General features: G+C 43.7%; 1 protein-coding gene across 3 annotated transcripts in view; it reads left to right on the forward strand.

Moving 5' to 3' along the window:
- Positions 1 to 22,510, forward strand: part of PPARGC1A (PPARG coactivator 1 alpha) — a 1,526,193-nt gene that overhangs the window by 1,416,380 nt on the left and 87,303 nt on the right. For all 3 annotated transcript variants that reach the window (XM_029590158.1, XM_029590166.1, XM_029590174.1), the window contains one exon: positions 1,499 to 1,693. In XM_029590158.1, the coding sequence (XP_029446018.1) occupies positions 1,499 to 1,693 (195 nt within the window). The remainder of the gene's footprint in view (positions 1 to 1,498; positions 1,694 to 22,510) is intronic.

The raw sequence follows: 22,510 nt of genomic DNA on the forward strand, positions 1-22,510 counted from the left end.
GAGTTTGATTTCCAGTAAGCTCTCGGGGCAGGCACCTACAGCTGAACAGTACACCAGTGCAGTGCATACCAACTTTGTCATGCTGTTTAACTGTAGACGCCCATTCCAGGGACATTACACTTTCTTCAGCTACCTGTATGTGCTTGAATAATATGTAAGCTCTCTGGGGAGGGCACCTACAGCTGAACAGTACGCCAAGTCAGAATGCACAACACAAAAGTGCACCCTGTTCAGCAGAAGGTGTCCTCCCCAAAGAGCGTATGTTTTGTTCAGCTGCAGGTGAAAGCCCCCAGGAGATTACATTGGAAACATAAGTCCTTTTTGGGCTGAGGTGGCGTAAATACACATTTCTGCTGGTCAAAGTGATTCTCTTGCTGTGCCCAGTGTGGAAGGAACACCCTGACATTTCCACATGGGCACAGCAATAGAATATCCTGGCCACCAGAATTGTGAGTTAACCTTTACTGCTCCTCAGGCCAAGGAGTTAACAAAATGCAGGAGTAAGGAGGTAAACGCTTGAAGTTAGGAAGGGTGTGACCAAAATGCAAGGCCATTTGGACATGGCATGCCAAGTGAAATGAAAGGGTAAGTTCTCTGGAATGGGGAAGTATAGTCATTAGGAATGCACAGCACTAAAGTGTGTACTTTTCTTCTGTAGGTGCATGCACAGTCATTTTGGTCACACTCCTCCCAATTTCAAGAACCTACCTCCTTATACCTATTTTAAAGCAGTTTTTAAAGCACTTTTCTGCATTAGTTTGGATTTTTCAGGTTAACACACTTTTTCATTTAACACACTTTTTTTTTTATACTCCTGCTCGATTTGCATCCTATTAGCTTACTGCATCCCTTGGGGACTCCTATTTTTAGCAAGCGTGTTAAATAAAACCCCATGCTAACATTTAACTCCAGTTTTAGCGTGGGTTTTATTATAGCAACGCCTTTGTGTGTATGAAGGAAAATGCTTAGTACAATGGTATTCACCGACAGTCCTTGAGGGTTGCGGATGAGTCAGGATTTCAGAATATCTCTAATGAATATGCCCAAGATAGATTTTGCATGTATACCACTCGATTGCATGCAGATCTGTCTCGGGCGTATCATTAGGCATATCCAGAAAAGCCTACGCCTTTGTGGCCCTCGAGGACTGTCAGTGAATATGACTGGCTTAGCACAGCGGCCTCTTCGATTTTTCACTTCAGCATCTATAGGTGCAGTTTGAGCTGCAGACAGTGCCTGATAATTTAGCTTCACTTGTTAATGTCATGGCTTTAAAATCACATTAAGAAGCAAAATCAACTGGAATAAATACAAAAAAAACAAGCAAAAGAGTATCTGTTTTCCTGCTTGTTGGTGGCCTTAGCAAGTCACAGCTGCAAAAAGGGGCTACTCCGAAAGCATGGCAAGGCAGCTAGTCCAGAGTTCAGAAGAAGAGTCCTTTTGTAGTTGCAATAGATTAATCTTTTTATTTTCTCCTCTCTGTTTTCTGTTCTTGTAGAAGATAGATGAAGAGAGCGAGGCAAATTTGCTTGCAGTCCTCACTGAGACCCTGGACAGTATCCCTGTGGACGAGGATGGATTGCCTTCATTTGATGCACTGACAGATGGAGATGTGACCAATGGAAGTGATCCCAGTCCTCCATCTCTGCCCGACGGCACCCCTCCGATTCAGGAGGCAGAAGAGCCGTCTCTAGTAAGAATCCTTCCTACTGTTTAACAAGAATTGGATGTGCCTCTGGCTACCCGCAGCATGGGTATGATGTAGTCAAAATAAGGTTTAGACTTTTTTGTTTAAGCAGCAACCAAAAGAAAAGTGAAACAATCTGATGAATATTGTGGCATACATGCCAGAAAGAATAATGTTCATACTTCCCTTGTAAATTTTGTTTAAGACAAATTTGACCTTTCTCTTGTAACAGGCCATTTACTTTGCCATAATGTACAAATAACAATGGATAAAACTTTAATTTTTTTTTCTTTCTCTATTTTTCTGGTTCCTTTTCACCCCAAGGTGGAATTTTTGTAATAGGAGTGACACGTGGAAATGCTGTTCTCATTGGCACCAGCTGAAAAATGCAATAATTTGCAGTTCTGAAGTGTATTATTGTGCACTGAGTTGAGAATTAAGCACCGCTTCCTAGCATGGGGAGATCACCACCAGTCATTGTCAAAAGAGAAGTTCAGCCACATATTTAGTAGTTTGGTGGCCCAATGAAACAAAGGCAATTATATTATACCTGAAGTTTTGACAACAGTTTTAGAAAGCTCAGTTGGTTGTTACAGTACACATAATAATTGAGATTGTGCTTTTAATGTTTGAATTTGGTTTTATTCTGGAGGATGCAATGTTTAAAGCTTTTGAAAGCCTCTCCTACCTAGCTACTCCCACCATTATGGGGGTAACTCTGTAACAAGATCTCACCTAAGTTAACCAGCAGATATGCACGTGAATTACACCAGCTTTCAAAGTGGATTTATGTGCATAAGCCTGCTTTGAAAATGATCCCACCAAATAACCCTACGTTACCCTTGCTAAAATATCTGCATAAATGTCCCATGGAAATTTGCACACGCATTTTTTAAAATCCAAAAGTATGGACGTGAGTTCAAATGCCTCCCCAACTCCCCCTCCCCAGGAATTAATTCAGTCTGGGTAAACTTAGCATGTTTTTTTTTTTATTGTAAGCCACCTAGGACTATGCGGTCTATAAATATTTAAAAGAAGTAATTAAAAAGAAGGTCATTCTGGGATGTAAAACACTGTTTTGCCCATGGAAATGCATCTGCACAATATCCTTCCTAAGTCTACAGATCTTTTGCAAGCCTCCATTAAAAGATTGCGAGGTAGATTTTAAAAGTGTTGCTTGTGCAAAAGTGCCCATAAACGCATGTGTGGGGGCTGCATGCGAGCAGCGCAAATTTTAAGAAGCCTCAAAGTACTTGCACCAAAATTAAGAGTGCAGAACATGGGTGGTGCATAGGTGGAGCATGAGCATTCTGGGGAGGGCCCAATACTTGCTTGCGAAACTTAATTTTAAAACTGGAGACTGCAGCGCACATGGGCTTGCTAGCCCTGAAACTCTACTGCTGTCCCTGATGAGGAGCAAGTCTGTAGATCTCGAGTTTCAGGGCCTACAGGACAGAGCGAGGGGCGTAGAGCAACCGGGGAGCGTGCAGGATGAAGAACCGGATGGGGGTTTTAAAGGCTGCGATATTAACTGGGCAAACTGGTGAACGAATTGGAGAAAAATGGGATGACCCTCCTGTGCGCAGATTTTAAAAATCTGCCAACATATGTGCGTTAAAGCCGGCAAAGTCCTATGGAAGACACACAAAGCAGGTTTGCTCGAGTAACCTCTTAAAATTAGCAATATACTTCTGCATGGGAGGTGTATTTTAAAACATATACATGCAAGTGTGGGCACGATTGAAAATTGTAGAGTATCTCTGCTCGCGCACCAATATGCGCATGTGCACATTCGTTTTAAAATGATCTTGTAAGTAGGCAATTAGGAAACCTGTCGGTCTGCCAGTCGGTTTTCAGATGGGAAGTCCCTGCAGAATTTCCTGTTTTGAAAATCCTGACGCACGCCAGGGCTTCAGGGATTCCTTATGGCTGCAAAATAAGCGGGGCAAAGAACATGCAAGGACGGCAAAACGAAATTGCTGAATGTGCTTCATAGGGCCCAATCTAACCAACTACTGCGGACTGCCCCGTACAAGACATGAATTGCAAAAGACTTCTTTCCTTATGTAAAGGAGCCTTTACCCACTGAAATACTTTTGAAAATGATCCCCCAAACTGTTAGCATGTAAATCAAGACTCTCGCATGAACAGCTGAAAAGCAGACCTAGGGATTAGTCCAGATTAACTTTTGTGCTGCCAAGGTGTTAAAAAACTTCAATGTGGCTAGGGAATGTTGCATGTTTTATAGACAATAACATTTTCAAACTACAGTTGTGTATTCACCCTTCACCTGAACCAGTGCCTAATCAAACGATTGCATACTTTTTGTAGGCATTCTTATGATAGTGGGAAGAGGAGTTGGGGGGTGAGGGATTTGATGAAGATGACAGGCAGTATAATTTTATGGCTCATATCGGGTTAAAAGAAAAACTAGGTTTGTGTGGTGACCTTCAAAGGTCTTATGCTCCTAGATTGCTTTAAATGTTCTTTTAATTATCCCACTCATGAGATCATTGATGCAGTGGTCTAGTTATGAATAGTGTTCGCCCCATGGAGGTGTCACTTTGGTCTTCTCTGTGGTGTTTGATCTTTTGTCCATGTGAACTGATTCTTGCATTTAACATCTGGCCTGTCTAACAAACATAGGCCTGGATTTACCAAAATGCATTAAATATCGCATGCGATAGGAAAAGGGGTGTGTTTTATGTAATAGGCAGCTTATTGCAATTTGTGCTAATACCTATCAGGGTGATCCAGTACCGAGCGGTAGGAAGAGCTGCGTTAGTGCCTACGGCACCCGCGGTTACCGCCCGCACAGTGCAGCTCACCTACCGCTCGATCCTGAAGCCTAATTATATGTAAATGTAAGCCGCGTCCGAAAAGCCTTAGTCCCGCGCAACCCAGGATACTGGATAGAGCGCCTATACAGGATCCTGGGTGCGCGGGCCTAAGGCTTCACGCCACGCTGGTATCTGTCATTTCAAATGTCATTTGAAATGACAGATACCAGGAAGTCTGGTCCGATCGGGTGCAAAAGTAAGTTGCTTCGCCGCTGTCAGTGTCCCCCCCCCCCCCCCTCCTCTCGGAGCAGGGAGCGAAAAGCAGCCTTGCTCCGGGAGGGGGGGGGACACTGACGGCGGCGAAGCAACGCAGAAGCAACGGCGAAACGACTTTTCAGTGTCCCCCCCCCCTCTCGGAGCAGGGCGCGAAAAGCAGCCTTGCTCCGGGAGGGGGGGGACACTGACGGCGGCGAAGCAACGCAGAAGCAACGGCGAAACGACTTTTCAGTGTCCCCCCCCCCCTCTCGGAGCAGGGCGCGAAAAGCAGCCTTGCTCCGGGAGGGGGGGGGGGGCACTGACAGCGGCGAAGCTTTCCCCCAGCCCGGACACCGGCAAAACTTGCTGTTTTGCAGCCATGAGCCACGAGCAGGAACGCGAAGATCTGGCTCCGATAGCTCCTCCCGACAAGATGGCCGCCTGCACGGGGAAAGAGTACAATTGGCCGCTCAAGACGTGATGTCGTGATGTCACGTCTTCAGCGGCCAATTGTACTCTTTCCCCGTGCAGGCGGCCATCTTGTCGGGAGGAGCTATCGGAGCCAGATCTTCGCGTTCCTGCTCGTGGCTCATGGCTGCAAAACAGCAAGTTTTGCCGGTGTCCGGGCTGGGGGAAAGCTTCGCCGCTGTCAGTGCCCCCCCCCCCCCTCCCGGAGCAAGGCTGCTTTTCGCGCCCTGCTCCGAGAGGGGGGGGGCACTGAAAAGTCGTTTCGCCGTTGCTTCTGCGTTGCTTCGCCGCCGTCAGTGTCCCCCCCCCCTCCCGGAGCAAGGCGGCTTTTCGCGCCCTGCTCCGAGAGGAGGGGGGGACACTGAAAACTCGCTTTGCCGTTGCAGTCTCCGTGGCAGCCCCAGTCCGGACATCGGAGGGGGGCTGCAACGTTTTTTTCGCCTTTTTTTTTTTTTTTTGTTTCTGGAGGAGGGGAGAGGACTGGGGCTGCCACGGAGACCGGCACCCATGATCGCGGCCGGGGCAGGTGAGCGGGGGCTGGGGGAAAGCTTGCCACCTACCCTTACCCATGCCTCTACCGCCTGGGTCAGGGTAGGCGGTAAATTTGCAGGTTAAACGCGCGACAAAACGGCAGGGAAAGGTAGCGTTAGTCACAGCGCGGGTTACGGGATGCTAGGGGAATAGCTAATTGGCTCGTTTGCATGCAATATCGCGATAATTCGCTCGTTTGCATGCAATATGCATGCCGCGGGCGGAAGGGGTTACCCGGGGAATTTAGGACGCGGTAGGAGTAGGTTAAAGGGGATTCGGGATCGCAGGAAGGGCTAACGCGGCCGAAACGTGAGTTAGAAGCGGCTTAGGAGCAGGGTAAACACAGCCGCACTTTACAGGATAGGCCTGTATGTGAAGTGCTATCTTAGTGCAAGTTGTGATAACATTTTTGCACTTTGTGATAAGTGCCAGAATTGATGTATTTCCTACATACAACCACTGGGGGGACCATGTTTAGTAGGTTTGAGCTTCTGGGGAGCCAGCCTAGCTAGAGAAGAGAGAGAAAGAGATAGAGCAAGAGAGAGAGAGAGAACCTAGCTGTAATGCCCTCACATTAGATTCGTATTTATATTTCTATGTGAGGCCCACCTAGTCACTTGAGGTGAAGGTTAGGTATTAGTGTAGTGGTTAGGGGCCACTTTGACATTCAAAGTGAGACGTACGAACAGAACAGTGCACTCTTGTGAAGATTTGATGACCTTCGGAGTGAGGAAACTCACCCAAAAATGAGATTTGTGCAATGTTCTCTCAACCTAGCTTGATGGGTAACATCCTACACTAATAACCCCTACACTAGTAACCCCTACACTAATACCTAAACCTCATCTCGAGTTACTAGGTGGGCCTCCCATAGAGATATAAATACCGTGTGAGGTCATCATGGCTAGTCTCTCTCTCTCTCTCTCTCTCTCAGCTTAAACATGGTCTCCCCCCAGTGGCTGTATATAAGAAATACATTAACTCTGGCACTTATCACAACTTGCACTAAGATAGAACATAAGAAATTGCCATGCTGGGTCAGATCAAGCCCAGCATCCTGTTTCCAACAGAGGCCAGAACCTGGCAATTACCCAAACACTAAGAAGAACCCATGCTACTGATGCAATTAATAGCAGTGGCTATTCCTTAAGTATAATAATAATATAAGTATAATATAATAAGGATGGATTTTTCAAACTACAAGTCTTAAAAAGATTGAGACCCCTCCTCCATTTTCAAGATTTCCGATCAGTTTTACAAGCTATCATTCTCACTAAAATCGACTACTGCAATTCACTACTTCTTGGCCTCCCTGCTAACTCCACAAAACCTCTGCAGATGTTGCAAAACGCTACAGCAAGAATTCTAACCAAGACAAACAAAAGAGACCACATATCACCCATCTTGGTGGGTGATATGTGGTCTACACTGGCTTCCTATCAAATTCAGAATACTTTTCAAAGCACTCTCATCAATCCACAAGGCAATACATAACATCGCCCCACTCGAGCTCAAGATCCCTCTTCAACCCCACACCTCCGCCAGACCAGTGAGACAAGCATACAGAAACAATCTACAGGTCCCACTGATGAAGACAGCATTAAGTAAAAGAGCTTTCTCCACTGCCGGTCCCAAACTTTGGAACTCTCTCCCATCAGACCTCAGACTAGTGCAATGCCCTACTGTATTTAAAAAAAGACTCAAGACCTGGTTATTCAACCAAGCATTCTCCTAACTTCAGCTTTTTATTTGAATTCCAACCTATGATCCCTTTCATTGGTAACCCCCAGAGAACTCTCTTGTCATTTATCTCTATGCAGTCTAATATTAAAAACCTAGCCTTATGCCTAACTTCTGTTCTTAACTCCAGCCTACATTAGGCTCCATAACTTTTACTTTTTGTTGTTAACCCCATTTATTTGTATCCAAGTTCAATCTACCTGTTTATTGTAAGACATCATCTTGTCATGGTTACTGTTTAGAATGTAAACCGACTTGATTAGTAACTCTGTTACTGGAAAATCGGTATATAAAAGTGCTAAATAAATAAATAAATAAATATAATTGATTAATGGACTTATCCAAACCTTTTTTGAACCCAGCTACACTAACTGCATTAACCACCTCCTCTGGCAACAAATTCCAGAGCTTTATTGTGCGTTGGGTGAAAAAGAGTTTTCACATAGGTATTAGCACAAATTGCAATAAACTGCCTATTACCATACAACACACCCCTTTTCCTATCACATGCGATATTTAGTGCACTTTGATAAATCCAGGCCTTAGTTTGCTTCTTCACATTTTCTGCCTTGAATATAATATATTACAGTAGATGGGGAGAAGCATTCATTTGTATTTTCAGGAAATGTCATCTTTTTCATATTCTATGCTGATAAGAAGAAGGGAGTAATAATTTTTGAAAGCTAGTCAAAACGTATTAAGTTAATCCAATAAAAAGGTATCACTTTATTTTTGGGTATTTATTTTTTGTTGACTTTTATTTCTGTGCATTCAAGTGGACTAACATGGCTACTTTATCTAGAATTTTTTAGGACTTTTAAAAAATTTCCTCAGGCTTTTATTTTATTTTTGCCTATTGCAGTTTAGAAATCTCTTTAAATTTTGATGGGATGAACATTTTTTTTCAATGTAAATATTTTACTTAATTCATGTTGATAATTGCTTCTTTTTTATATTATCAATTCTTGAGGGATTTTTGGGAAATCTTTTTTTTGGGAAATCTTTTTTTTTCTCATTATATTTTGCTTGTGGGATATGCCTTATCCTGCACACCTTCTGAGAGGATTTTACTGTTTTATTTTTGTCCTTTGTCTGTGTTACTTAACTGTTTTAGTTGTGTTCATTGTAAATTTGGGCAAGAGGATGAAAATGAAGTGCTGGGGTAATATGTGGTATCACTTCTGGATGGGGGTAACCTGCACGGTGCAGCAGTTACAACCCTGAACACCTTGTTGAGCAGACTGGATGAGCCACTTTGATCTTTATCTGGCATCATTTATTTATTGACAAGGGCTTGTATTCCTGTGTCCTATGCTGTCCGCCATATTTGTGATTTTTTTTTTTTGCTTGTACCATGCTAAGGGTATTTTGTGTATGGGGGAGTAATAAGATCTAACAAAGAATGAAAGAAAGAATGTCAAGATTTTGTTAGTAAAAATGTTACAGTTCTAGGAAAATTCTGAGTAATTATAATACTGGCATGGAAAATTCTCAGCCATTACTTAACTCCTCCTTTTGTCTAGTTTCAGAATGTTCTACTTGTTCCAGATATGTTATTGTGCAGACAATGTTTTCATAAGAGAAAATGTATAGCAGACATCCAAGTTTTCCCATCTTCATGGGTTCCTTTTTTACTCATGTATTATCTATCTTCTCCATGAATTCAATAACTGAACAGTCATTCAAGCAGAAGTTACATTTTCTTAGACTAGCTACACAAACTGTGCATATCAGAAACATCTCAAATATGATTATCCATAAACCCTCTTTACTAAAACCAAAGTATGCAACTGTACTGTATACAGAAAACATAGTCTGCAAGTCCTTGCTGCCTGTTTATGACCTGTCCCCTCCTTTCCTCAAAAAACCTCATACCTGAAGAATAAGACATCCTGCTAGAAGGCATAATTACCAGGATTTCTCAAGAGGGTGACATTTATTTCCTTCCCAAAGCTATCTTATTGGTTCAGCATAAGATCTATGAAAAGGTGATGTGCATTTGCTGTCATGTTGGCTGGAAAAGTGGACCCTTGGTGCTGTGGTGTGATTGGCGCCACCCTAGCTGCCATAGATTGTGCACAATGGCAGAAAATACACAGATGCAGCAGAATGCATGGCAAGTTTATGTTGCCACCCTTGCAGCTGTGTCTGTTAAATCTTATTCTCCCTTTCTCCTTCCCATTTTTCCAAGTTTTCCCATCTTCATGGGTTCCTTTTTTACTCATGTATTTTTCATCAGTTCTTCAGTTTATACACTTCACTTTCTAGCTCCCTTCCCTCTCCTTCACGTCTACCTTTTATGTACCCATTGGCCTTGTCCTTCCACCCATCTCTGTTCCTTTCCCTCCTCTTCCACTCCCTTTACACATAATAACTCTGCTCTAACTCTTGATATTTTAAGCCTCCTTTCCCCTTCTATATATTGCAAAACATAAAGATAGATTGTAACTGCATATAAAGACTTATCAGCTCAATTGCTCTTTCCATTTCATTTGCCTGTTGTAATATCAGATACCTTATTTGATCTCTTTGCCTCCCACTCCTAAGAATCCCCTGTGCTTGTCTCTCCCTTCTTGAACCACTGCAGGAGGCTATTTCATGCATGTAGCATCCTTTCTATGAAGACATACTTTGTTAGGATACTTCTAATTCTAGTGTCCTCCAGTCTCACATGACCCCTTGTTCTAAAATTTCCTTTCCCCTGAAAAATGCTTGCCTCTGGTACATTATTTCTTTGGGGGATTTTTGAATATCCTTATCATATGCTCCCTGTCTCTTCTCTTCTCTAGGACATACAAGGTCCTTTTAATTTTTTATTTTCCAATTTAAAGGTCCTTTTGTCTCACATCATAGGTCTTAGGGTGCATGCTCTGCACTATTTTGATGAGTTAGGGGTGCTTTCATGTAAATCATGGATGTTTTTTGCAAACCACCATGGTCTTTGGAGTGGCAGTAGAGATAAGTCATTTTAAAATAAATAAATACCTGTTCTCTGGGTATATCTCCGTAGAATGTTTCTGCCAAAGCTGTACATAATGTTCCCGATGAGATGTCGTCAACAGAAAAGCATTCCTACTTTCTTTTTCTGCTGGTTGTACTTTTTTTTTTTATGCAACCCTAGCATTTGATTTCCTTTTAATTCTTAAAATAAAATTCTGTTGCCATTATCTTTCTAAAATGCCTTACTCTTTCTCTAATGCTCCCCCCCCCCCCCCCCGAAGCCATTGCTAAAGTCCCAGAGTAATGAGAAATGTGCTTGGTACATTCCTGGCCCCAGAGGAGAGGGCTGGGGTCTAAGTGGAACCTAACCAGGATCTGCCTGTCTTCCTTTATGATGGGAAGAAGGGAGACATTTGTGTTTAAAGTACTAGAGTGTCATCATGGTAATTTTACTTAGTAAAAGATTTTCCAAATGTTCCTACCTAGTTCACATCACAAGTACAAACCAAAGAGTTGAACTTCCTGCAGGTTAGGAGCATATTTCTATGAAAGTTTAGTACAGCTGCAAATGAGCTCTGAAGGAAACTTTTGTGAGACACATTGCTGCTGGGCCAGCCAAAAAGATAGCTATACCTCGCTGAATGCAGTTATCTTTTTTTGTGAAAGCTGGTGAGTGAAGACATCTTTAGGTGCTGGTTTTCGCTAGATTCCAAATTAATGATCTGCTTTGCATGATATTGCATCGCAACAGTTCATTAATTTTAGTAAACTCGCACACGTAGCAGACAGGGATGGTAACTTTGAAGCCGGCACGTGGGCGCACATTGGCGCGCATACGTTGACCTGCGCACGTATATGCAGGCATGCTATAAAATAGGGATGTGCATTCGTCCAAAACGAATTAGGTAATTTCAACGAAATTGTCTAATTCTTCCTGGTTCGTCCACCCCAAAAAATGAAGCGGATTTTCCCGAAATTTCAGGAAAATTCATTTTTCGGGGTTAGCACGCGCTAACATCGAAATTTGGGGCGGCCGAAAAAAATCGGCCCGAACCGCGGGAAAACGAAATTTCCCATGGCGGGCCGATAACGAGGGCTGAACCGAAAGTATAGGCCGAATCACATCTCTATAAAATAGCCTGGCCTCGTGCACATGTACGACAAATTTTAAGTGGTCTCACAAATCTCGCTTCTAATGCGTAAGTCGGGGGATTTTAGAAGGCGCATGTTCAACACCATTACCAGTTTACCAATTCGTTCACCCAGTTCCCAGCTAGGTCCTCCAGACCTTGCTGCTTTGACAGTCTGTACTCCCCCCCAGTTACCCCGGACCCTTTAAACCCCTTCCAAATAGCTTGGGTTTTTTTCTTTTATAACTTACATGTCATTCATAGCAGAAGTAAAGTTACATTGCAGGGGACCTTGGTGCATGCCGGGGCATGTATTTATGCATTCATCTCTTGGCCAGGCCCCGACTTACCCCACGCACCACGTCATTTGCATGTGTATCTGAGCACATTTTAAAATATGGTTGGTGCATGCGATCCTGACTTATTCATGCATCCCCTAATTAATGCGCATGCCAGGCTTTCAAATTTAACCTTTAAGTGTAAAAGTTTACTATTTAAGGAGTACATTTGCAAATTTTTTTGAAAGTAGACTTAAGAACATAAGAAATTGCCATGCTGGGTCAGACCAAGGGTCCATCAAGCCCAGCATCCTGTTTCCAACAGAGGCCAAACCAGGCCACAAGAAACCAAATAATGCCTGATACTTCACTTTCACTGCATGTCCAGCATAGCTCACTGCTTCAACGGCAGGGGAGAATGAAGAAAAGATGATTTATATTCAGACAACAACCAACAAGGACTGAATTACATAGTCTGGATAAGCAAATAAGCATGGGTGTAGCTTGCTTGTTACGACGGTTACTGCCCCGAATCAATTAAGCTTGATACTTCACTTGAATACATATCCAGCGCAGCTCACTGCTTCAACGGCAGGGGGGAATGAAGTAAAGTGGAATTATATTCAGACAACCAAGGACTAAATTGCACAGGCTGGGTAAGCAAATAAGCGTGGGAATAGCTTGCTTATTGCGGCAGTTATTTCTCCTAACCAATTAAGCTAGATACTTCACTAAGATGCAGCTCCAGCACTACTCTCTAAAGCAATGGCGGGGGTGGAAGTGAAATAGAACCAAAAAGTTACTAAGGGCCAAGAGTATCAGATAAGTATGAGAAACAAAATGTGTGAAAGCTTGCTGGGCAGACTGGATGGGCCATTTGGTCTTCTTCTGCCGTCATTTCTATGTTTCTATATTTCTATGACAATTACCCAAACACTAAGAAGATCCCATGCTACTGATGCAATTAATAGCAGTGGCTATTCCCTAAGTAAACTTGAGTAATAGCAGTTAATGGACTTCTCCTCCAAGAACTTATCCAAACCTTTTTTGAACCCAGCTACACTATCTGCACTAACCACATCCTCTGGCAACAAATTCCAGAGCTTAATTGTGCATTGAGTGAAAAAAACTTCAGAGTTTCTGCACATTTCATGGTGTTTGTACAATGTTGTTGTGTACATAAGACAAGTGCAGTAAACTTCTTATTGGTCAGTCAAAAATATTTATTGTATTATTCCAACATGGCAACTCCACATGTATATATATGAAATTTTAGATGAAAGGTCCCCCGACACGGACCCTGTGTTTCGCCAGTCTGGCTGCGTCGGGAGGGACAAATTTTAATGCCACCAACCGGTGTTTCAAGCTACATTCATTCCAAGGGGAGGCATTAAAATTTGTCCCTCCCGACGCAGCCGGACTGGTGAAACATGGGATCCATGTCGGGGGACTTTTCATCTAAAATTTCGTATATATATACATGTGGAGTTGCCATGTTGGAATAATACAATAAATATTTTTGATGGACCAATAAGTTTACTGCACTTGTCTTATGTACAATGATACTGTTGAGTGCAGTATTTGCTCCAGTATTTGTCTGTTTGTACAATGTTGCACACAGATAAACCCCATTTGAGAAAAATGTTTGCATTATACTACATATGCCTTCAGGTTTTGAAAATGAATTCCACATTGAATGATTCAGCCTTGGAATATGACTGGAGACCTGTTTCAAGTTGCCCAGCAGCCTGAATTCTAAACTATCCAACTAGGGCAATCAGGGCTGGTCAAGGATATTAGTCACCGTAGGCGAACCTTCTGCCTTGCGCCCATCCCCCTGTCCTGGCCCCAACCTCATTCACTGAGAGGCTGTTTGTAGATCACCGAGTGTCTGCTTTTCTCGGTCACGAACAGGATGGGCACTGCTCGCAGCCAGCCAATTCTTTGCTTCTCTCGACTAAGAGCGGGATAGAATCTGTTCATGGCCCCACATGGCTGCTCTTCGCTGCTCCTAATAGTTGGTGCCCTAGGCGACTGCCTAGTTCACCTAATGGGATGCACCGGCCTTTAGGGCAATACAGTACTAACAGTTTAACCATATCCACCCCTATACAGGGAGTATGGGTGCTACTAATGCAATACTCTAAACATTGACTGGTGGAACGCATAGAATCCGAGTTGGAAACTGGAACTCAAATTCAAACCTGTTGCTTGGAAGCTTTGTCACCAGTGACTCATTGGGTATACCCAAGTACTTTTTCTCCTTTGTTTAAGTTCTTGGGGGATAGGGGGATTCATCAACAAAATCACCATTTACTGATTTTCCCTACTAATGGGTGGTACATTTTGGCTCTGTTTTGATTCCTTTTAGAGTTGTATGACTGGTTGATCAAGCATATGGCTGCAGTTCAAATGTGTTATCTAATGCTTTCTGAAGATATAATACAGGCTTTCTTTTATTTTGTCTCAAATGAAATACATTTCCAGTTGAGCTTCCAATGCATTTCAGATAAATTACCCAATCAATGAGCAGTTTACTTTACTTCAAATGCATTTATAACTTAATGAAATGCATTTCAAACTCAAATGAGGGAATACTAAATTAGGACTTTACCCTAGCAAATCAGCAGCTTAAAGTCTGAGCCAAACCAGCTATCTAAGGAATAAGAGCTTGCCTTGATCAACTGTTACATCTGCAAAGACTCAAAGGGTACTTCCATAGTCGTGAAAATGTATAGCAGTGATATTCTTTCTAGCATAGGGATTCTGAAACCTCTACTGGGAACCCCGCAAGCAGACTTGTATAGGATAGCTGCAGGCCTAGTATATGCATATTTGTCTCATGCATAATCACTGTGGATATTCTGAAAACCTGACTGGCTATGGAGTCACCAGAACAAGCTAGGGAAACCCAGCTTTACCACAAACTGATGTATTGTAATTTTATATAGCTTTTTCCAATTTTTTTTAAAGAGGTTTCTAGAACTACCCTTGAAATTGTATTGATTATTAACGATAATAGTGTTGGTGATCCTTGACAATATAAGTCAGTGGTATTCACTCCCAGCCCTCGAGGGCTACAAGCAGGTCAGGTATTCAGGATATCCCTAATAAATATGCAGTGGAAAGATATGCATACTCCTTTATATGCAACTCTGTCTCATGCATATTCATTAGGGATATTCTGGAAATCTGACCAGTTGGCGGCCCTCGAGGTTGGGAGTGAATACTATCGATGTAAGTACTTCAGTGATCAGTGAGGTGTTTCTCTTTTATTGACTTTACAGCATATCAAGGCAATCTGTGCTGCACTGATGGGTTTAGGATTTTGCTGCTCCTAGGCACTATTGGAGCTGTCATGTCACGTCTCCCCACCCACACTGGAGGACAGACAACAGGACACAGTCTAAGGCAGGAATGGCAAACTCCAGTTCTTGAGTAACACAAACAGGCCAGGTTTTCAGGATATCTACAATGAATATGCATGAGAACGATTTGCATGCACTGCCTCCATTTTATGCAAATCTATCTCATGCATATTCATTGTGGATATCCTGAAAACCTGTCCTGCTTGTGGCACTCAAAGACGAGAATTCGCCATCCCTGGTCTAAGGCATAGTCACACAGTTTTCTGCAACAGCTCAGTGGAAGATTCTGTGGCAAGAATTAGAAAATTCTGAAGCACATCGGCAAACATTTCCATTTTATATTTTGCATTCTAAAAATAAAGAGGTCCATATTGACTAAGCCAGTGACTGAGAAAGTTATGCACATAAAGGACAGCAATAGCAGTAACAGGGCAGGATGAGAGGACCTGGGCTAGGGAGCAAAGCAGTTTATCCCTGCTCTGCTTTGGTCCTTCAGGTCTTACCCCTCCCCTCCTGTTCTCTGCATGTTGCCTGGGAGGGGAGGGGATGGATTAGGGAACAGAGCTCCAATCTGTCTGATATGGAGGAGTATCCTAGTGGTTAGAGTAGCAGTGTATAAACCACAGAGACTGAGGTTCAAATGCTACTCCTTGTAACCTTGGGTAGGTCACTTTAATTTATGTTGCTATGTTAGGGCCTCATTCCACAATAAACAGGATCTGATATGCAATGTTTAGCACTCTATGCATTAGGGATGTGTAGCAAGGATAGATACGTTCGATTCGGTATTCGTATTCGTCGGGACCCAAATCCATTACATCCATTTTTGGAGGACCCTGATTCGTCCATTAGTTACGTATGGTATTCGTTTCCCATTAAAGTTAAAAAAAAAAACAAAACCATTCCAACCCTTTAAATTTAATTAACTACAACCCCCCACCCTCCTGACCCCCCCAAGACTTTCCAAAAGTCCCTGGTGGTCCAGCGGGGGTCCTGGAGCATTCTCCTGCACTCGGGCCGTCGGCTGCCGGAATTCAAAATGGCGCCGATAGCCTTTGTCCTTACTATGTCACAGGGGCTACCGGTGCCATTGGTCGGCTCCTGTCACATGGTAGGAGCACAAGATGGCGCCGGCCGTCCATTGCTCCTACCATGTGACAGGGGCCGACCAATGGCACTGGTAGCCCCTGTGACATAGTAAGGGCAAAGGCTATCGGCACCATTTTGAATACCGGCAGCCGATGGCCCAAGGGCAGGAGATCGCTCCAGGACCCCCGCTGGACCACCAGGGATTTTTGGTAAGTCTTGGGGGGGGGTCAGGAGGGTGGGGGTTTTATTCATTAGTGATATGTTGCATTCGTGGGGGTTCGCCATATGTTTCGGAACCCCACGAATGCAACGAATAGGGACCTATACGATGCAGATTGCGCATTTGTTCAAAACGAATGCACATCCCTACTATGCATTATTATGTAAATATAGTAAAGAGCATGCAAAAGCTAGAAATAATGCAAATGAGCAATTCCTACCACATTTAATGGAAAAATAACACTGGATTCAATGTCAGAAACACCTATTTGATTTGTGGTAGCCTGGAAAAATATTTTTTGCATGCGACAGTGGTTGTTATCGCAGATTATAGATAATATTATGTGCAATAAAAAGAGGCCTTGGAAAGACATGCCTTCAAAGCCTTAGAAGAAATTTTAAGAGCCTGGACAAGTATACATGAGTGCCCCCACTTTATATGGACACGTGCACATTTTTTTATTTTTTTATTTATTATTTTTTTATATACCGACATTCATCTCAATTGAGATATCACACCGGTTTACATTCAGGTACTGTATGTATTTCTCTATCCCCAGAGGGCTTACAATCTAAGTTTTTGTACCTGTCTAGAAAACATTTGCATATGCGCGCAAATGTTTTCTAGACTGTAGCAGGGGATTTCAGTAAATACGCGCACTGACTCTAGCGCCCATTTTCACAGTTCGTTCACAGTTTGACCGGTTAGCCAAGCAGCCTTCCTACCCTAACCTCCCCCTATTAGTTTTCCTACCTTTTACACTGTTAGCCCAGACCCACTAAACCTCACTAACTTGCCTCTTGCAGAAGTAAAGTTACGCAGAGGGGATCCCGGTGCGGGCTTGTGCGGGTAAATACTTACGCACAGAATTCATGCCTTAGACATGGCTCACCCATGCCCCACCCAGACCACACCCACAACCCTCCCCTTTTCCTCAAAAAATGTTTTTGTGCACGTAATGCTAGATACACGCGTTGTCGTGGACCTTTTAAAATCCACGCGGCGCATCCGGATCTAAGAAACATATATCTCCCAGTTTTGGCGTGCATAAGACTTTTAAAATCAACCAGTTAGTGAGCCAGTAAAAATGCCTTTTTTAACCTGCCCTATCTTCCTAAAGCTACAATGTTAGGGGAAGTGTACTAGTAGTGGGATATTGGCTGCTTCAGGTAGCTGAACAACGACAACAACAATAGGCAAGGGAAGTACCAACACCGGAGCCAGATCTCCAAGCCTTGCCAATAGAGTGTGCTGGCCCACGTCTGGGCTTGCCATGCAGGAGGCCACCCAGGTGGTACAGGAAGCACATCTTTTATCCCCATACCACTTTGCTGGGGATGCTGGAGGAACACATAGTAATGAGGTACGCCTAAGCAATGTCAACATCTTAATTTATTTTGTGATTACAATAACAGCACCGACATGAATCATCAGAAAAGGTTCTCCTCTTAGAACCCGAGCCAACTAATAGCTATTAACATACCTTGACATGTCACAGGGAGCCATTGGTAAATATTGGGATGTCAGGGTGCAGCAAGGACCTTTGCCTGTCCAACTAAGGATGAGTTATATTGTCCTGCTTTATGTAGGTACGTACAAACTCTGCAGAGTAGTTTGTTTGTCCTGATAGCTAGTATCCATTAAAAACCTTATCCTAGATGTTGCCAGCCTTAAAGACATAGGCTGAGGACTCCAGGGAAGACATGCTATCAGATTAGGCATCCTCCAGGCAGAAGCCTGACCTTTCAGGTTTTTTCAGGTTTGAGGCCCTTGCTTTCCCACATGGATGCCATGACTTGTGGCCAACATAGCAGAGTTGCTGTCTTATAGGATGTGTCTCCTGTGGTGTTAATGCATCCTAGATGTTGTGGATATTGAGACCAAGGCAGGTATGCTGATAGATTCGCAATCATCAGCTTTGTGTATTGCATGAAAGCAAGAGAAAGTATTTTCAGATGATTACCTCTTGAGCCAACAACAAGCCCCTTTCTGAAGCCTGACACTGTGCAAAATGTATAGTCTAACTGCTCCCTGATATATTGTTATGTTTGGCTGTCCGCTGCCCACAGACAGCCGCACTCACTTCCTTGTCCGGGGGCTCCCTGCTGGCTCCCAGTGCACCCCAAGCGATATCCCTCTGCAGGACGCCGCTGACTTCCATGCGGCCAGATGCCACAAGTCCCAGCTGGTGCCCTATTTCCTAGGTGTTCACACTGGACCACAACCTTCTTAAAGGGCCAGTGTCGGGAAAAGCCCCGTGGCGCCAGGTGATGGTCATGTCCAAAACACTATAAAGGGCTCACTCACTCCTGCATTTGGCACCTCAGCAGCAGGTCTCCCTACTCTTCAGTAGAGTGTAATTGATTCCACTGTCGTATTCAGCCTTGTCTTCAGTTTCAGTCTCTTGTCTTCGGTCCTCATCTCCTTCCATGTTGTCCTCTTGTTCTTCACCTTGCTTGCCTGCCCTGCCTATCTGCCCTTCTCTCCAGTTGGGCGTCTACCTGGCTTGACCTCGGCCTGATCCTGGATACGCTTGACCCCTACCTGCTACCTACCTCTGCCTGCTCCTGGATATGCCTGACCACTGCCAGTCACCAACCTCTGTCTGCTCCCAGACATGCTTAACCGCTGCCTGCCCCTGACCTTTGCCCAGACCTTGGACTGCTCTGACCTCCACCTGCCCACGACCCTGCCATCCAAGGACTTCCACTTTTGCCATCAACAGAGACCCCACCTAAGATCTGCTGGCCTCAGCTCCCAAAGGCTCAATCTGAGGTTAACGAGGGCTGATATAGGTGAAGCTCCAACTGGGACTCTTCTTCATCCGGTTCTGCCTGCTGATGATGGGAACCTGCAGGGATCCTCCCTGTAGGTCGTGCCAGTCCTGCCTTGGCTCAAGGGTGCACAACTGCAACAGATGTAGTAGGCATGCTGTCTTTTGCACTTTCAGTATTGTTTTGTAGAAGGACATACTATTTTTGTCACCTGAGGCCTGGAGTGTCCATGTCTGTAACAAAGAAGTTTCAACCGAAAGGTGGGGGGGGGGGGGGGGGGAGAGAACATTGTCAGCATGTTCAGATATCCAGTGCCACTTTGCCGGATGAGTCGATAGCTGCCTGTAGTTGGCAGTAAATTAGCACATCTTCATAACTCCAACAATGTAGCTTGCCTGCTGAGGTACACAGGCAGAGACCTATATGAGACAAAGTGCCAGGTGAATGGGAAATGTAGTGGTCAGAGAGTTTATCAGTGACCTTACAGCTGTGCTGCCAAAGTAAACAAAACCTTGCTCCCAGTATCTGTCTTCCAAGGCCAAATAGCCCTAGCTTCTCCTGTGCAATGTAAGCATACAGGATGGCACACCGGTAGATACAGCTTCCAGTGTGTTGCAATATAGGTGAACTGAACATACGTCCCTGCTACTATTGTGTGTGGTGCGCTGGTGCTGTGAAACAAATTGAAAGACTGTGAGTCTTGTCTGCATCAGAGTCAGCAGTGTACATGCTATGTGGGTAGACTATACACCGCTTTCTCTATTTTACAACATGATAGATCCTGAGCCTTCATCATTAATTGCCATTTAGATGGCTAACTGAAAAGGGAGCACTCTAAATGACTAATGTGACATATGCAACCACTTATCCGGCTACATTCTAGCCACATAAGTCATTATCTGCCTGTAATGTATATCTCCCCCCCTTCCCCCCTGGCACCTGAGACTCTTCCACCCAATACCTGGAGTGGGCCTATTTGTATTGGTATTGGGGGATGTGCATACTTGTAAGAGCTTCAGCTACAGGGGAGGCAGTGATGTTTTGAGGGGATTTAGATGATGTCAGCTTATTTTGGGGATACAAGGATGGAGGGAAGGGAGAGGGCAAATAGCTCCATCATGTCAGGTACTTTCATGTTCACAAGATAGATGTGTTGAGGGAGTGGTCTGGGTTGATGATACCTGGGGGAGGGGGAGGGAGGTGGCAAGAGGCCTGCCAGGAACCCTATTTGATGTTCTGTTTTTCTAGAGAGAGGCCTACTTACCTACTTATCTGTAGAAGATATCCTGCTAACTAGACAGTGAGTCTGCCACACAAGTCCACATCACTTGAGGCTTTCTCTGCCATATGTACATACTGGCAGGTTAGGCCTACAGATAATCCGCCTGATGTAGCTGCATAAGGTACATAGGTTAGGTGGCACTTTTATCCTGCTGATTACAGGGGGCAGGTTCTGCTGCTAACTGTTTCTGTATCACTTGTCCACTACCCAGTCTAATGAATATGCACCTCAGTCTGCTTGCAGCCTGCTAGAACACCGTGTCATCCCAGAATGTGGCCTCTATGTAAAGCTCATTGAGGCTGCTGTTTGACAACTGAGAAGGAGTCACGGAGGAGTGGAAGATAGAGATACCCACTACCGAAGAGCAGATAGTGAGAGCCTTGCTGTTACTTGGGACCCAGGCAGACTTCAACAGACTGGCTCACACCCCTGCACTGCCTTGGGTTGCTGATCTGTACATCCCTATTAGCTAAGGATGATCTCACACAGAGATCTTTAGCGAGAGTTGTGGAAACAAAGAAGAAGACATAATTATGAATGTTAAGAAGTGCACATGTACAGTTTGACATAAGATGTGTACTTTTCAACAATCAATGTGAGCATCTTATGCCAAAAAATGTGGACATCTGGAGCAGACTTAACATTTACAGTGATGTGAACTTACCGGCTCCAGCTTGCATTGTGTCCAGGGCCTCGCCCATCCCCTCGAATATGTCCGGTCACAGCCATTGACTCAGGCACTCCTCCATTGGCATCAGCCAGACTGCTTATACTATAGGAAGAGAATAGTGTGGTTGCCATGTTAGTCTGCTTGGATACATAGAAATAAAAATCAACAAATAATCTTAGGAGATTCCTTTATATTGGACTAACTTTATTATATTTAGGGCTAACTTTCATGAGTTATGCCTCCTTCACCAGGTGTCATCGCATTTCACTTCATCACATTAATTACGTTTTTACCCTCTTTTTCGTAGCTAAACACTCCAGCGAGGTATATAATAAAGCATGGATTAAGTAACATATAAAGGTGAATTTTAAAAGCCTGGCATGCATCAAAACCGGGAGATACGTGCACAAGTCGGGTTGGTGCTCGCTGAGCAGATTTTAAAAGCCGCCCGTGTACACACGTATCTCTCCCTACTCACACAAATGAAATGTTCACAAAAAAGTACGGGGAGTGGGCATGGTCTGAATAGGGTATGGGCATTCCTAGATTTCACTTCGAAATTTGCATGTAAATATTTACATGCACAGGAGTGCAGGGGGTCCCCTCTGCGTAACTTTACTTTTGCTATGGATGATATGTAAGTCATAAAAAAAAATCTTGGTGGATCCATGGGGTTTCAAACATTGGGGTTAACAGGGGAGAAGGGAGGCAATTAAACTAGGGCGTTTGGAAGTTCTGTTCCTTACCTGGGTGAACTGGGAACAAAGTGGGAAAACTGGTAATGGTGTCAGTGCGTGTGTCTTTTAAAATCCCCCACCTTATGTGATAAAAGTGGTATTTGCATGCACTTATGAGCGTCCACTTAAAATTGTGTCCACTTACGCATGTATGTTATAAAATGGCCGCATCCCTGGGCACAGGCTGACAAAAGCATGCACAGCTGCACCCATGCGCCTGTTTAAAAATTACCATCCCTATAAACATACTAACACAAAACATTCAATAACATTAAGAACAATAAAATATGACCACAGACAACCAAATTACACATAACACCTTAAATTATATCCAAAACAAATAGAATAAGAAAAATTAAAATCTAAAAGCCAAAAACACAAAAATAATAAATTGGCCATGTATTAAAATCCCAAAAAACAACTAAATTCATCCAAAAACATCAAGCCAATAGCAAGCGATCAAGCCAAAGAAATCTATCATAACCAACGTTATAAAATGTTAGCATAAAATAGACAGGCTTTTAGTTTCTTTCTTATGAAAAGTCAAGTAGTCCTGAATTT

The sequence above is a fragment of the Rhinatrema bivittatum genome, chromosome 1 (assembly GCF_901001135.1).
Source record: "Rhinatrema bivittatum chromosome 1, aRhiBiv1.1, whole genome shotgun sequence".
NCBI lineage: Eukaryota > Metazoa > Chordata > Amphibia > Gymnophiona > Rhinatrematidae > Rhinatrema > Rhinatrema bivittatum.